We start from the raw sequence: 12,348 nt of genomic DNA on the forward strand, positions 1-12,348 counted from the left end.
AGGATGATGAAAGCAATAGCAGGCTCCTGGCCATAGCCTCTCTGTTATAAAGCAAGAAGCCCATGTCTATAGGATTATTTCCCTGGGAACGTAGCATCTCCTAAAATTTCATTTGCTTCTATAACAAACTTTTAACTTTATTATAAACTAACCAGGATTGCTGAGCTGAGAAAGTGTTTACAGAGTCCTCCACTGTAAAGTTACTCTTTCCCCCCTTCCATACGAAGCTCTCTGGAAGAAGTTCACTATGTATAAGGGAGTGAGAAATTATGCTCTAGGCTTAGCAGTTACATATATTATTTGGAATTATTCTGCATGGGAGATTTGTCTCTTCTTTCCTATTTATTCAACCATCCATTTCTATCAATCTGAATATGTGAATATTTATTTTTTACTTTGGGTTATAAACCAATGACTTTATTACTATTTTTGTTTTGGCTCATGTCGTTTACAGCTTTGTCCACTGGGAACCCTTCTCTATTGGCTCCTGTGTCCCTCTGCCATAACTCAGTCACTGTGTCTTGCTTGGCTGGACTTCTGGACTGTTTACTGTTAGCACTGTCTTGCGTTCTGGTGCTAGCGGATGCTCACTCTGTGCCTCCTGCTCCAGGTCTATAGTCGGCCACTGCTCCAAGGAACACTAGTTCCTCTTAGACGAGAATGGTATCAGAAACCAACAGACTGGGAGCTAGGTGCATTTATTTTCATTCTCTATTTTCCCCTTTATCATTCTTTAAACTCAATCTTTTTTCTAGAATTATAAGTCTAGTTTCTTCATATATAAATTACCTCTAAAAAACTACCTTTTTCTTTTTTAGTAGTTACATATATTATTTGGAATTATTCTGTGTGGGAGATTTGTCTCTTTTTTCCTACTTATTCAACCATCCATTTCTACCAGTGTGAATACATGGATATTTATTTTGCACTTTGGTTATAAACCAATGACTTAACTATTTTTTTTTTTTGCTCATGTTGTTCCAGCTAAGTTGCTGTTTTTAAACAAGCAATTAATTTTATTGACTTTATTTTAGTTTCTAAACTTTACCTAAAATCTTCCTAACCTTCAGGATATTTTAGATTAAAAAAAGATTCCTTATCTGTCTTCTCCTTTTTTTTTTTTTAAAAAACAGCCTCTAAGAAGGAATGTGAATAGTGGAGAAAAACCTATATTATAGACTGGAGAGAACGAAAACCGTCCATCCCCACCACGAACTTCTGGCCCAGTCTTCTGTTCTCCCAGCAAATTTCCCAGTCTAGTCAATTAAGGCCTGTCTTGAGGGGAGAGTCAAGGATTCGTTCTATGCATGCAGAAGCCAAAGTATGCCTTGGTACCAGTGATTCTCTAAAACAGCACTGCCTTTTTGACACCTCTCTCTGTTCAACACTTAAAGAAGGACCCTGTCAAAAAAAAAAAAACAAAAAAACAACAAACCACACACCACAGTGTCTAAAATATTTAAGCTGGGGAAGGACAACCAACAAGCCAGTTTTTAATGGTGACCACCTGGGCAGAAACAGTCCCAGACAGGTCACAGACAAGGAGAGCTATCTCTGGGCAGTCATCACCAATGCTGAATCAATGCCCAGCCATACAAAGGGCTGAGGAGAAAATGTATATAGCAAGTTCCCAATACAGTTACCTAATCTTTTAAAAACTTACTTTGGATATGTTAAAAGTAAACGGTTAAGGAGACTTTTCAAGTACACACAAAAGCAGACAGAATACTGCATGACCCCCTCACCCAATCCCAGCAATCATCTGGGCAACCTCTTCTAACCACACTACTAGCCACTCCTTCCCCTCATATTATCTGAATCAAATTAAAGATATCATGATCAATAAACAGTTCAGTACACAAATTTAAAAGATAAGGACTCTTATCATACATAAGACAATAATTCCTTGATGTTATTAAATATATACTCTGTTTTGGTTTTTTTTTTTTTAGTATTTTTTTCAAAAAAATCTGAATGCAAACAAGGACCTTATGTTGAGAATCACTGATACATCTTTTAAGTCTTTCCTAAAGTTCCTTCCAACCTTTTTTTTTTTTATTTACAGTTTATGAAGAATCTAAGTTGTCTGCCTATAGCTTTCTTATTGTCTAGGTTTTGCCAAGTCTATCCTAAGGAGTCATTTAACATGCTGATCTGTTCTCTATAAATGTTCCATAATTTTACAATTTGGTAGCTGAATCTAGAGGCTTGATCAGACTCAGGTTCAAAAAGAACTTGGCGGGGGCGGGGGGTGGTAGGAAACTGCTTTGTAGATATAGTCTACAAATAGGAAGCATGCAATGACAGACTGTCTCTGTGAGGTGACGTTAGCAACCATTAATGTTTAATGCATGTATCTGTTAATCCCATTAGTAGTTGTAAAATGGTACTATTCTATCATTCCCTCTTTATTAGCCAAAATATTTTTATAAAGGTCATCCTCTATTTAGTCCTCAGTAGTATAGTTCATAAAAGAAAAGTCAAATAAAGAAACCCTATTATGAAATAACGAGCTGGTTCCCTACTTTTCATTATGAACTCATGAGTCTAAACTTAAAAGCAAGCAACTACCTTTCCTTTTGCCTTGCCATTTAAACACTGCTCATTCTGGGACTTCCCTGGGGGTGCAGTGAGTAACAATTTGCCCGCCAATGTAGGGGACACGGGTTCGATCCCTGGCCTGGCAAGATTTCATATGCAGCAGAGCAACTAAGCCCATACACAACCATGAGCCCGCGCGCTACAGCTACTGAAGCCTGAGCACCTGGAGCTCGTCCGCAACAAGAGGAGCCACAGCAATGAGAAGCCCCGAACACCACATCGAAGAGCAGCCTCTACTCACCGCCAACTAGAGAAAGCCCATGCAAAGCAAGGAAGACCAAGAGCAGCCAAAAATAAATAAATAATAAAAGGTTTCTCTTTAATTAAACAAAAAAGTTCATTATAAAAGTTTAGAAAATACATAAAAAGTAAAAAATATGAAGGAAATAAACAATTACCACTCATCCTGCTACTTGAAAATAACCACCATTAATCATGTGAAAATTGTTCTACGTCATACTTTAATTTTATAAACTTGAGATCACACTGCATATTCAGTTTTATATCTTACATTTTTCTTATCAATATATTCCCCCTATAATGTTTTTCTGTCTTTGTTTGTGTTTTTCTCTTTAAACTTTTTTTTAAGGAGTCTCAAATTCTGTGACAGATTTTTGGTCAAGTTGTTTTCATTAAAAAGTACTGATTTTTAAAACTAATAAACTGCCACACACAAAACATGTGGTCCACAGAAACATTCTCCTTTCCTTCGACAGGTTTTACGATGCACTGTTATCATTAACCAGTCTTTGACTATCACTTAAATGGCCAACTGAGACAAACAGTCCTGAGACGGCTCTTCCACCGCTGATTAAGACTGGGGTGGCAGGTACTGGGGATAATATTCATTTAGCCTTCTGAGCTTTCTGGGCAGACCTGGTGACCTCACCAGCTCCAGCTGCCTTCTAGTCCACTGCTTTGATGATACCCACAGTGACCGTCTGTCTCATGTCACGAACAGCAAAACGGCCCCTTATAATGTTTTTAAATCAGCTTGCTTCCAACTTCCTCATGTTACTAGCAAGGTCAGAAGAGGATCCACGTGAGCAGGTAGCTCCCCTCGGTTCCTTTACCTTATCTTATTATGAAGGCGAAAGAGAAACTGGCTTGAATAGAGATTATTACTAATAGAATAACTCACAAATCATTTCCCTACAAAGTATAGGGAGTATACTTAATTGAAGTATACTCGACCTACAACACTATGTTAGTTCCACGACGTACAATACTGTGATTCAATACTTCTACACATTATAAAATGGTCACCACCTTATGCAGTTCTTGGCTTTCAGGTTTTGAACTTGACATCTGAGGTCTGCCTAAGCAGGGAAGATCTTGAGGTGAAAAACAGGCTCCTATTTCTTTCAGATCTTGAGTCACATTGCCATCTTCTAAGAGTCACTAGGCAGGTCCATTCTGTACATGTGATCCAGCTCCAGCAATCTACAGCAGATTCTACTCTGTGACCAACACTGGTTAGGGATGTCCTCTTTAGTCTGAGTATGGCCATCTTCAGGGTGTGACACACCGCAGGAAAGAAGTAAATTCCTGGTAGCTCGTAAGAGCCCCAGAAAGACTGATGAAAAACTTTTTTAACTTGCTTATCAAAGCTCAGTCTTAGGCTCTCTTATTCTCTTAAGTAATGAGGTCCATTCCCCACAGCTTTAAATACAATCTCAACATACATCATCATTGTAACTAATCTTGAGTGCTTTCTAGATAGCAGGCTGCCTTTTAAGGATGCTGTCTATACACATTAACCCATTTAATCCTTTTAAGAACTCTGTGATCTGTACACCATTACCACCCTCCTTAAAAATGAGGAGCTGAGGATTACCCTGGTGGTACACTGGATAAAAATTTGCCTGCCAACTCAGGGGACATGGGTTCAATCCCCGATCAGGGACGATTCCACATGTCTCAGCAACTAAGACCATGCGCCACAACCATTGAACCTGTGTACCTAGAACCTGTGCTCCAAAACAAAAGAAGCCCGTGCACCTCAACTAAGAGCAGCTCCTGCTCGCCACAACTTAAGGAAGTTCGAGTGCAGCAACAAAGATCCAGATCAGCCAAAATAATTTTTACAAATATGAGGAGCCGAGGCATAGAGAGACTAAGTGTCTTGTCCACATTACACATGTGGTGATGGATAAAGCCTGAGTTTGAACTGGGTCAAATTTGAGCCCCTATTTTTTTTCTTATTTTTAATTGGGGGACGTTTTACAATCTGTGTTGGTCTCTGCCATACAACAACATAAATCAGCTATAACTATACATATATCCCGTCCCTCTTGAATGTCTCTCCCAGCCCACCCCTCTATGTCATCACAGAGCCCCAGGCTGTGATCACTGTGTTCCACTGCAGCTTCCCACTGGCTGTCTGTCCTATACCTGGTGATGTGTATGTTTCAATGCTCCTTTCTCAATCTGTCCCATCCTCTCCTTACCCAAGAGCCCCGATTCTTAGCCACTATGCTCTGAGCCTATGCACTGTGTATGAAAATATGTCTCATTCATTTGAACTTTACTGGTTCTATGAACCTCCACAGGAGAGCTTCCCTCTTGTAGAAACCTGAACAACAGGACTAGCTGGAATTGTTTTCCTATGGCATTGTAAAGGTAGATGAATTAATTTAAATGTTAAATTTGTTAATCACAGCACATTTTCATTTAAAAAAAAAAACAAACAACTGAGTACTTAAAAACACCTCATTGCTTACCTTTTATATCTCTATGAACAATCATATTGCTGTGCAAATAATGAACTCCCTCAAGAATCTGACGGGTGTATTTCCTGGTCACATTCTCAGTAAGAGCTCCATATGCTTTTAACTGGTCCTTAATGGAGCCCTAGGAAAAAAGAAAACAAAAGAAAACTATAGTATGGTTTGAAAGGAAAAGTACTGGTAAATATTTTTAAGATTTGTGTACCTATATTTATCTATTAATTCTTATTGACTGAATGAAGTGCTCTTTATTTTATTTATTTGGAGTTTAGTTGACATACAATGTCATGTTAGTTTCAGGTGTCATGTTAGTTTCACATTTAAACACATTACAAAATGATCACCACTATGATCATTCCTAGTAACCATCTACCTCTGTACAAAGTCATTACAGTATTATTTGACTATATTCCTTATGTTGTACATTACATCCCATGACTTATTTATTTAAAACTAGATGTTTTAATTTGGAGAATCCTAGTTAATGACTAGAAGGCTTTAATTGGAGAACACAGGAATTCTTAGGAAGGACATTATATGCTATTAATTTAACACAAAACTCTACTATATTTCTGGACTAGAACTGTGAAAGAGTCAGTGGCATAGCTGAAGGAAGCCTTTAAATTATTTTTCAACTGATACCCTTGTTTCTGTTACTGCGCTGGTTCTATCTCCTGTTCCCTTGCAATTAGTACAATTTATAAAATTCTCCAGTACCTTTGTCTTGCTTGTTTTTGCCCTGAATACATTTTGTAAAAAATTTTCCTACTTGTTCTTCTATATGTGTCCTACTTTACATTTATTTACTTTGTTCTTACTTTGTTTTTATTTTTATTATTTTTTTTTACTTTGTTTTTAAAACACTGTTTTATTGATATCTGAAAATTTACTTCTCAAGAGAAAGAATGGGTATGATTAGAAGATCAGAACACATATGAGATTTTAAAGTTTTTCTTTTATATACTCACCATTTTAGCTCAAAACGTGAGAAAAATATATTAAAAAGGAATTTCTAATTTTCTGAAGTCTTTTTAGGCAGGTGCTATTTCTGAGAACAGGGAATCAATCTGAGGTAAGACATAGGCATCTGAATTTTGAAAAAGCTTCTCTGATAATTCCAACGTGCAAATCTGATAATCACCACTTTAAAAGATAGAAATAAAATGCTTCCTGAGGGACAAAATCTTTTCCTTTAAAGAGAAAATATATCCAAATGTTCCTGTCTTTCTTTCAATTCTTGTAAACTGTATACTCTGTCATATAAAAATAGATCCTTGGATTTTGCAGATTTAGCCACATGCTGTTCCCACTATTCTGAGCAATCCTTGAAGAGACAGCAAGATGCAGTTCTGCTAAGCCTGATTGCAGACATGTATTGAAAGCCTTAGACAGTGAGTCAAGCCAGGCAACCAGGCAAACCTATAACTCAATGTGGCTTACTGTTCAGTCAACTTACTATGTCTCTATTGTAATAATGCACAAAATAACACAGCTAGAACTGAGCTTTCTAAATCATAAGCGCCCCAATACTTGTAGGCTGCAAATGATTGTCAGACTTATGCATCCTCTGGGTCCTCAGGCAGCTAGGCCAGTGGCCCATGGTGCTAACAGCTCTCTCAGTGTAATCTGTATACTGCCATGTAACATGAAAATGTTACCTTCTTCAGTGTGAACAACTGGAATGGGCTGGAAAGCACTGTGCCAGATAAACTGTGTGTGTGTAAGTAAGAGTAACAGAAGTCAACTGCTAATGCAGGTACTGGAAATAAAAGAAACTTACAGTTCTGATATGAAAATAGTTCTAGATTAGCTAAAAAATGGAATGCTATGTTTGGGGAAATTGAACAACAGAACGACATTTCTGGCAAAGCTTGAATCCAGGGCATAAAGGGGTCCACTATACCAAATCTACTGAAGGAAATTATACAGAATTCACAGACCTGGAGATTCAGCAAAGTCTAGGAACATTCAGGTCCACTCCATATATGCCATGGGCTTATCATACATATAATTCATTTAGATTATCAAGAACTATAATTAATCTAGTAACATGCTTTTCAAATTCAAGGACTGATAACCTATACTTTGAAAAGATAGCTATCTTTACAAAATCTAATCAGAAATGTGATCTAATACTTTTTCCTGGATAGTCTTAGCTTAGTCTTAAGATTGCTAAATATACATTACTTACATTTCTATTTGTGACATAGATTGGTTCTAGCCAACAAACCAATTTAATTAACGTTATATTCAATAGTCTGCATCTCTAGTCACATTTATTCATAGATATTTAATTTACATATTTATTGCACACACAGTAATGGAAATCTGAATAAGAGAAAAATCAATCACAACACCAACATAATACATTTTCATTTTTTTAGTTTCTTCTGTTATTGTTCAAATACAGATACTTTTAAAATACCATTACCAATATCAAAAAGTATTTTATATTCTTTTTTGCTCTCAAAGAACTTCCCACCTCCTCCAACTTTGTTACTTGGTTTTCACAATTTTAAATATATATTCTCTTGGACAATGTCATCATAATTTACTTCCACTGGTGAATGGATATTTCCACTTTTCCCATTACAGACAGTTAAAATAAAGGTACACAACTTTCTTCTTCTTTTGCATTATTTCTGTAGACTAAATTTTAAAGAACATTTTTTACACTACCAACATAACCTTTGAAAATAAAACAGCAGCAATGACGAATAACAATGATGTCACTATAAACAATTATTCATGAAAATAAAAATAAAAATAAAGTTTACTGTTGCTCTTGTAAGACTGAGGACAGTTAAAACCATTACAATCAGTTCTCTACATTCTCGGACTCCACATCTGCAGACTCAACTGAAAATATTTGGAAAAAAATTTCCAGAAAGTTCCATAAAGCAAAACTTGAATTTGCTGCACTGGCAACTATTTATGTAGCATTTTACAGTGTATTAGGTATTATAAGTAATTTAGAGATGACAATGTATACGGGAAGATGTGTGTAGGTTATATGCAAATACTATACCCTTAGATAAGGGATGTGAGCATATTTGGATTCTGATATCTGTGGGAGGTCCTGGACTATTCCCTGGGGATACCAAGGGACAACTGTACTATCAGATACTGGTCCACGGTTTTGTTGATCCATAAGATTAAACTGCAATATGTATATTTTATTTTACATACAATTCTAATAAGCTCTCTCCTTAAAGATCCACAAATCTTTTTCTAACATATATCACCTATTATGAGAATGAATGTATTTTTAAGTGAGTAAATATATCACCATCTTGAAAATCATTAGTTTTACAATGTATTCTACATATACTAAAAATAATGTAGAAGGAATGAAAGTTTTTTGCAAATCACATTTTCACCTCCTAATGAAATGAATGACTCAGGCAATTATTACCAATCTATGTTAAAAACATTTAGGTGGATGACTGAAAAGGAACTGGATAGTCCCATGTGCCAATGCTACCGCTCAGATTACTTTCTGGTCTTCAGAAAAACAAAACTTTACAATGGAGAAAACAGGATGTCAATTGCCCTCATCAAGCCGTCAATCTTAACATCACTATCAGAACCACCAGAAACTGTATGTCTTCTAATGGGATGCACAGCATCATCTGGGATGCATGAGAGTAAATGCTGAATTTGAATATAATTTAGATTTTAGATCTAACTTGGAGTTTATAGGAAATATGGGGACAAAGGAACAAACTAAACCCCACCACGAGGATGTGATCAGAGAAATTTATGAGATGAGACTGTCAACAGAACAATTAGCTTGGTCTCTTTGTCAAATCTATGTCACCTAAAAATTGTTTTCTGTTCAAAAAGGAGTAAGAGACATGGCAGCAAAATGCAATCTGTGGTCCTGGGCTGAACCCTGGTTTGGATAAACCAGTTATCTGTTATTTTTAGGGCACTTAGGGAAATCTGAGGATAGACTGCTATGATGTTTATAATCTATTTTAGTATACTTTAGTATTTAAAAAAAAGAAAAGAAATACAAAGATAAGTGAAGAAGATAGAAAAATAAAATTATATTAAATTTAAAACTCTTCCAAAATGTCTGTAACATTTTATAATCAAAGTTGTTTTTTCCTTTATCCTCAAGACTTTAAATAGAGTATCTCTAATTTCAAAGGATGTACTAACTTACCCCTGGCATATATTCCATAAATATGGAAAGTGTTTTTTCTTGGGGATCCCTCAAACAGCCATAATACTGAACAATTCGCTCATGCAGCAAGTTTTTCAACAACTGAATTTCACACTCAAGTGCATTTACTTCCTGAAAGACAGAACTCACTGTTAAGTCTTTATAGCATTGCTAGTAAAAGCAAAAAAAATTCAAACATCATGGACCATCAAGGTGATTTCATTCTGAAATTTCTACTTCCCAAAGAATAAACATTTTAAAGTCTCTAAGCAATAATAATTAGGTAACAGTCCTTGATGGTATGCTAAACCAACACTAAATCAGATTAGGAATATAACTGAGTATTAAAACAGAAAATCCAGAGTACACAGTAAATAAACATATCTATTATCTATTTTTTTCAAATAATTTGCATTGAGGAAAAACAAAAAAATTCTATGATATGTTGTATTTATTTTAGTTAAAATGGTTCTTATAACGTGACAAAGTAGCTTGTTCAGTGATTCTTACCTTGCTGGTCTCAGGACTATCTGGGTCAAACTGAACTTGCTTAACAGCCAATTCTCTTCCTGTATCAACATCGTAACAGAGGTAGACCCTGCCAAAGGCTCCCTGGCCAAGTAATTTGCCCAATCTCCAGTTGGTTGGAGCACGAGGTGCTAAAAAAGAACATTTTCTTAAAATGGGAGTAGCCCAATGGCACACAATGGTTAAGGACTATTGCATTGGTGATATCTTTAATTGAATATGCTTGGATATTAAGAGAAAATCATGTTCATCCAAATTCGTAATGATCATCATCTTTGAAACTGTAAGAATTCTAAATTCAAACACGGTTCAGATTCCTATGACTAATTCTTTCCAATGAGATTTTTTTTACCTGATTATAATAGCATCTTTCACTCAATTTAAAATGTCACTGATAATGTAAGATGCGCTATTTCTAATCTTTATTGCAGTAATATTTGTAATAAGTTTTTCCATCTGCCTACTATGTAGAAAGCTGGGATACCAAAACTCTCATTCTAATATGAGGAAATCTTTAAAGCAGCCAGTGGGAGAAAAAAAGCACATTACATACAATGGAACAAAGGTAAGAAATACAGCAGAATTCTCAGAAAGTATACAAGCCAGAAGACAATGGAGAAACAGTTTTAAAGTGCTGAAAGAAAAAAATTAAAATGTCCAGAATTCTATACCCAGAAAAATGTATGTATCTTTCAAAAATAAAGAAATAAAAGTTTTTCAGACAAAAGCTGAAAGAATTTGTTACCAGGAGACTCATATTAGAAGAAAACGTTAAAAGCAATCCTTCAGGCAAAAGGGATATGATACCTAACGAAACCTGGATTGACATAAATAAAGATCTGTAGAAATAAGCTGGAGGTATATATAAAAGACATTCATCTCTTATTTTAATCACTTTAAAATATAGTTGTCTAAACCAAAAATAGCAGCAATGTAATGCAAGTTGCAGGTGTAAAAGTAAAATATGACAACACTAGTACAAAAGCAAGGAATTCAGAGTGTACAAATATTGTTGCAAAAAATATCCTTGAGCATGAATCTTTTATACATTGCTTACAAGATAAAGGTCACATATTTCACGATCTGGCCTTTAGTTACCATTCTAGTTCTATTTCCGCTGCTTCAAGTAAGATATCCTCCACCTCACCAAAAAAGAACTATTTCTCACTTTCAGAATATGTCATGTGTGCGTAGTCACTCAGTTGTGTCCAACTCTTTGAGACTGCACGGACCATAGCCCACTGGGCCCCTCTGTCCATGGGGATTATCCAGGCAAGAATACTTGAGTGGGTTGCCCTGCCCTCCTCCAGGGCATCTTCCCGACCCAGGGATCGAACCCAGGTCTCCCACATTGCAGGTGGATTCTTTACCATCTGAGACACCAGGGAAGCCCAAGAATACTGGAGAGGGTAGCCTATCCCTTCTCCAGGGGATCTTCCCAACCCAGGAATTGAACCAGGGCCTCCTGCATCGCAGGCGGATTCTTTACCAGCTGAGCCACCAGGGAAGCCCAGAATATGTCACGGCCTCCTGTATATGTCCCTTTTTAATTGGTGAATTCCTCCTCACATTAAAGGTCTTGACTAGACACTATAATTATTTCTCCACACATCATTCTCCCCATTAGATTACATCTTGGAGGTCGTATTTGAAGTTTCTCAGAGCTAAGCATTCAATAAGGATATGTGGAATGAATGAATGAGTAACTGGTAACAATTTTCCTAATAAAAGCAAAAGATAGTAAATCATTTAAAGTGATACCATGCTTTTACCCAACATTATAAACACTGTTAGAAATATCATTTTTACCTCCTTTGAAAACCTGATTTCACCCTGAGGACTAGCTTCATTATATTTACTACTATTAATATTATAAAATTCTGCAAAGGTTCTGTCACACATTTCACTATGCCAACTTCTATTACTCACAGCGGCTGGGTGGGCTAATGTCCATCACAGTCAGAGTAGGGTTGTCTATGTCACTTCCCCTTCTTCTTATTCGGCTCTCATCATACTCTGGGGTAAAGATGCTGCTTCCACTACTAGTGCTTAAGGAGTGGTCAGTAGGACTGAAACTCACAGGAGATCGGAAGCTGGTCCCCTGGGTCCTTCTAGCTCTCGGGAAAGTTTTACGACCTACAAAATGAAAACAGAATTACCTTGCAACTTTTAATGATATATTGTGATTGAAAGTATTTAAAATTTGTAGCATAAGGAATAGAATTTGTTCTGTGACTAGGAAAAGAAGCTAAAACAGCAATGATTATTTGATTTTACATTTTAAACTTAAGAACAGTATTTTTAAGAGCTCAAGGAAAT

The 12,348-nt window shown here is 36.2% G+C and overlaps 1 protein-coding gene across 1 annotated transcript in view; it reads right to left on the reverse strand.

The window, feature by feature from the left end:
* The window catches only part of MAP3K2 (mitogen-activated protein kinase kinase kinase 2), an 87,879-nt gene that overhangs the window by 11,912 nt on the left and 63,619 nt on the right, over positions 1–12,348 (reverse strand). Inside the window, exons 12-15 of the mRNA XM_043488266.1 lie at positions 11,959–12,165; positions 10,012–10,160; positions 9,502–9,633; positions 5,325–5,454 (exon numbers count right to left, since the gene is read on the reverse strand). Of these exons, the coding sequence (XP_043344201.1) occupies positions 5,325–5,454; positions 9,502–9,633; positions 10,012–10,160; positions 11,959–12,165 (618 nt within the window). The remainder of the gene's footprint in view (positions 1–5,324; positions 5,455–9,501; positions 9,634–10,011; positions 10,161–11,958; positions 12,166–12,348) is intronic.

The sequence above is a fragment of the Cervus canadensis genome, chromosome 15 (assembly GCF_019320065.1).
Source record: "Cervus canadensis isolate Bull #8, Minnesota chromosome 15, ASM1932006v1, whole genome shotgun sequence".
NCBI classification, from domain to species: domain Eukaryota; kingdom Metazoa; phylum Chordata; class Mammalia; order Artiodactyla; family Cervidae; genus Cervus; species Cervus canadensis.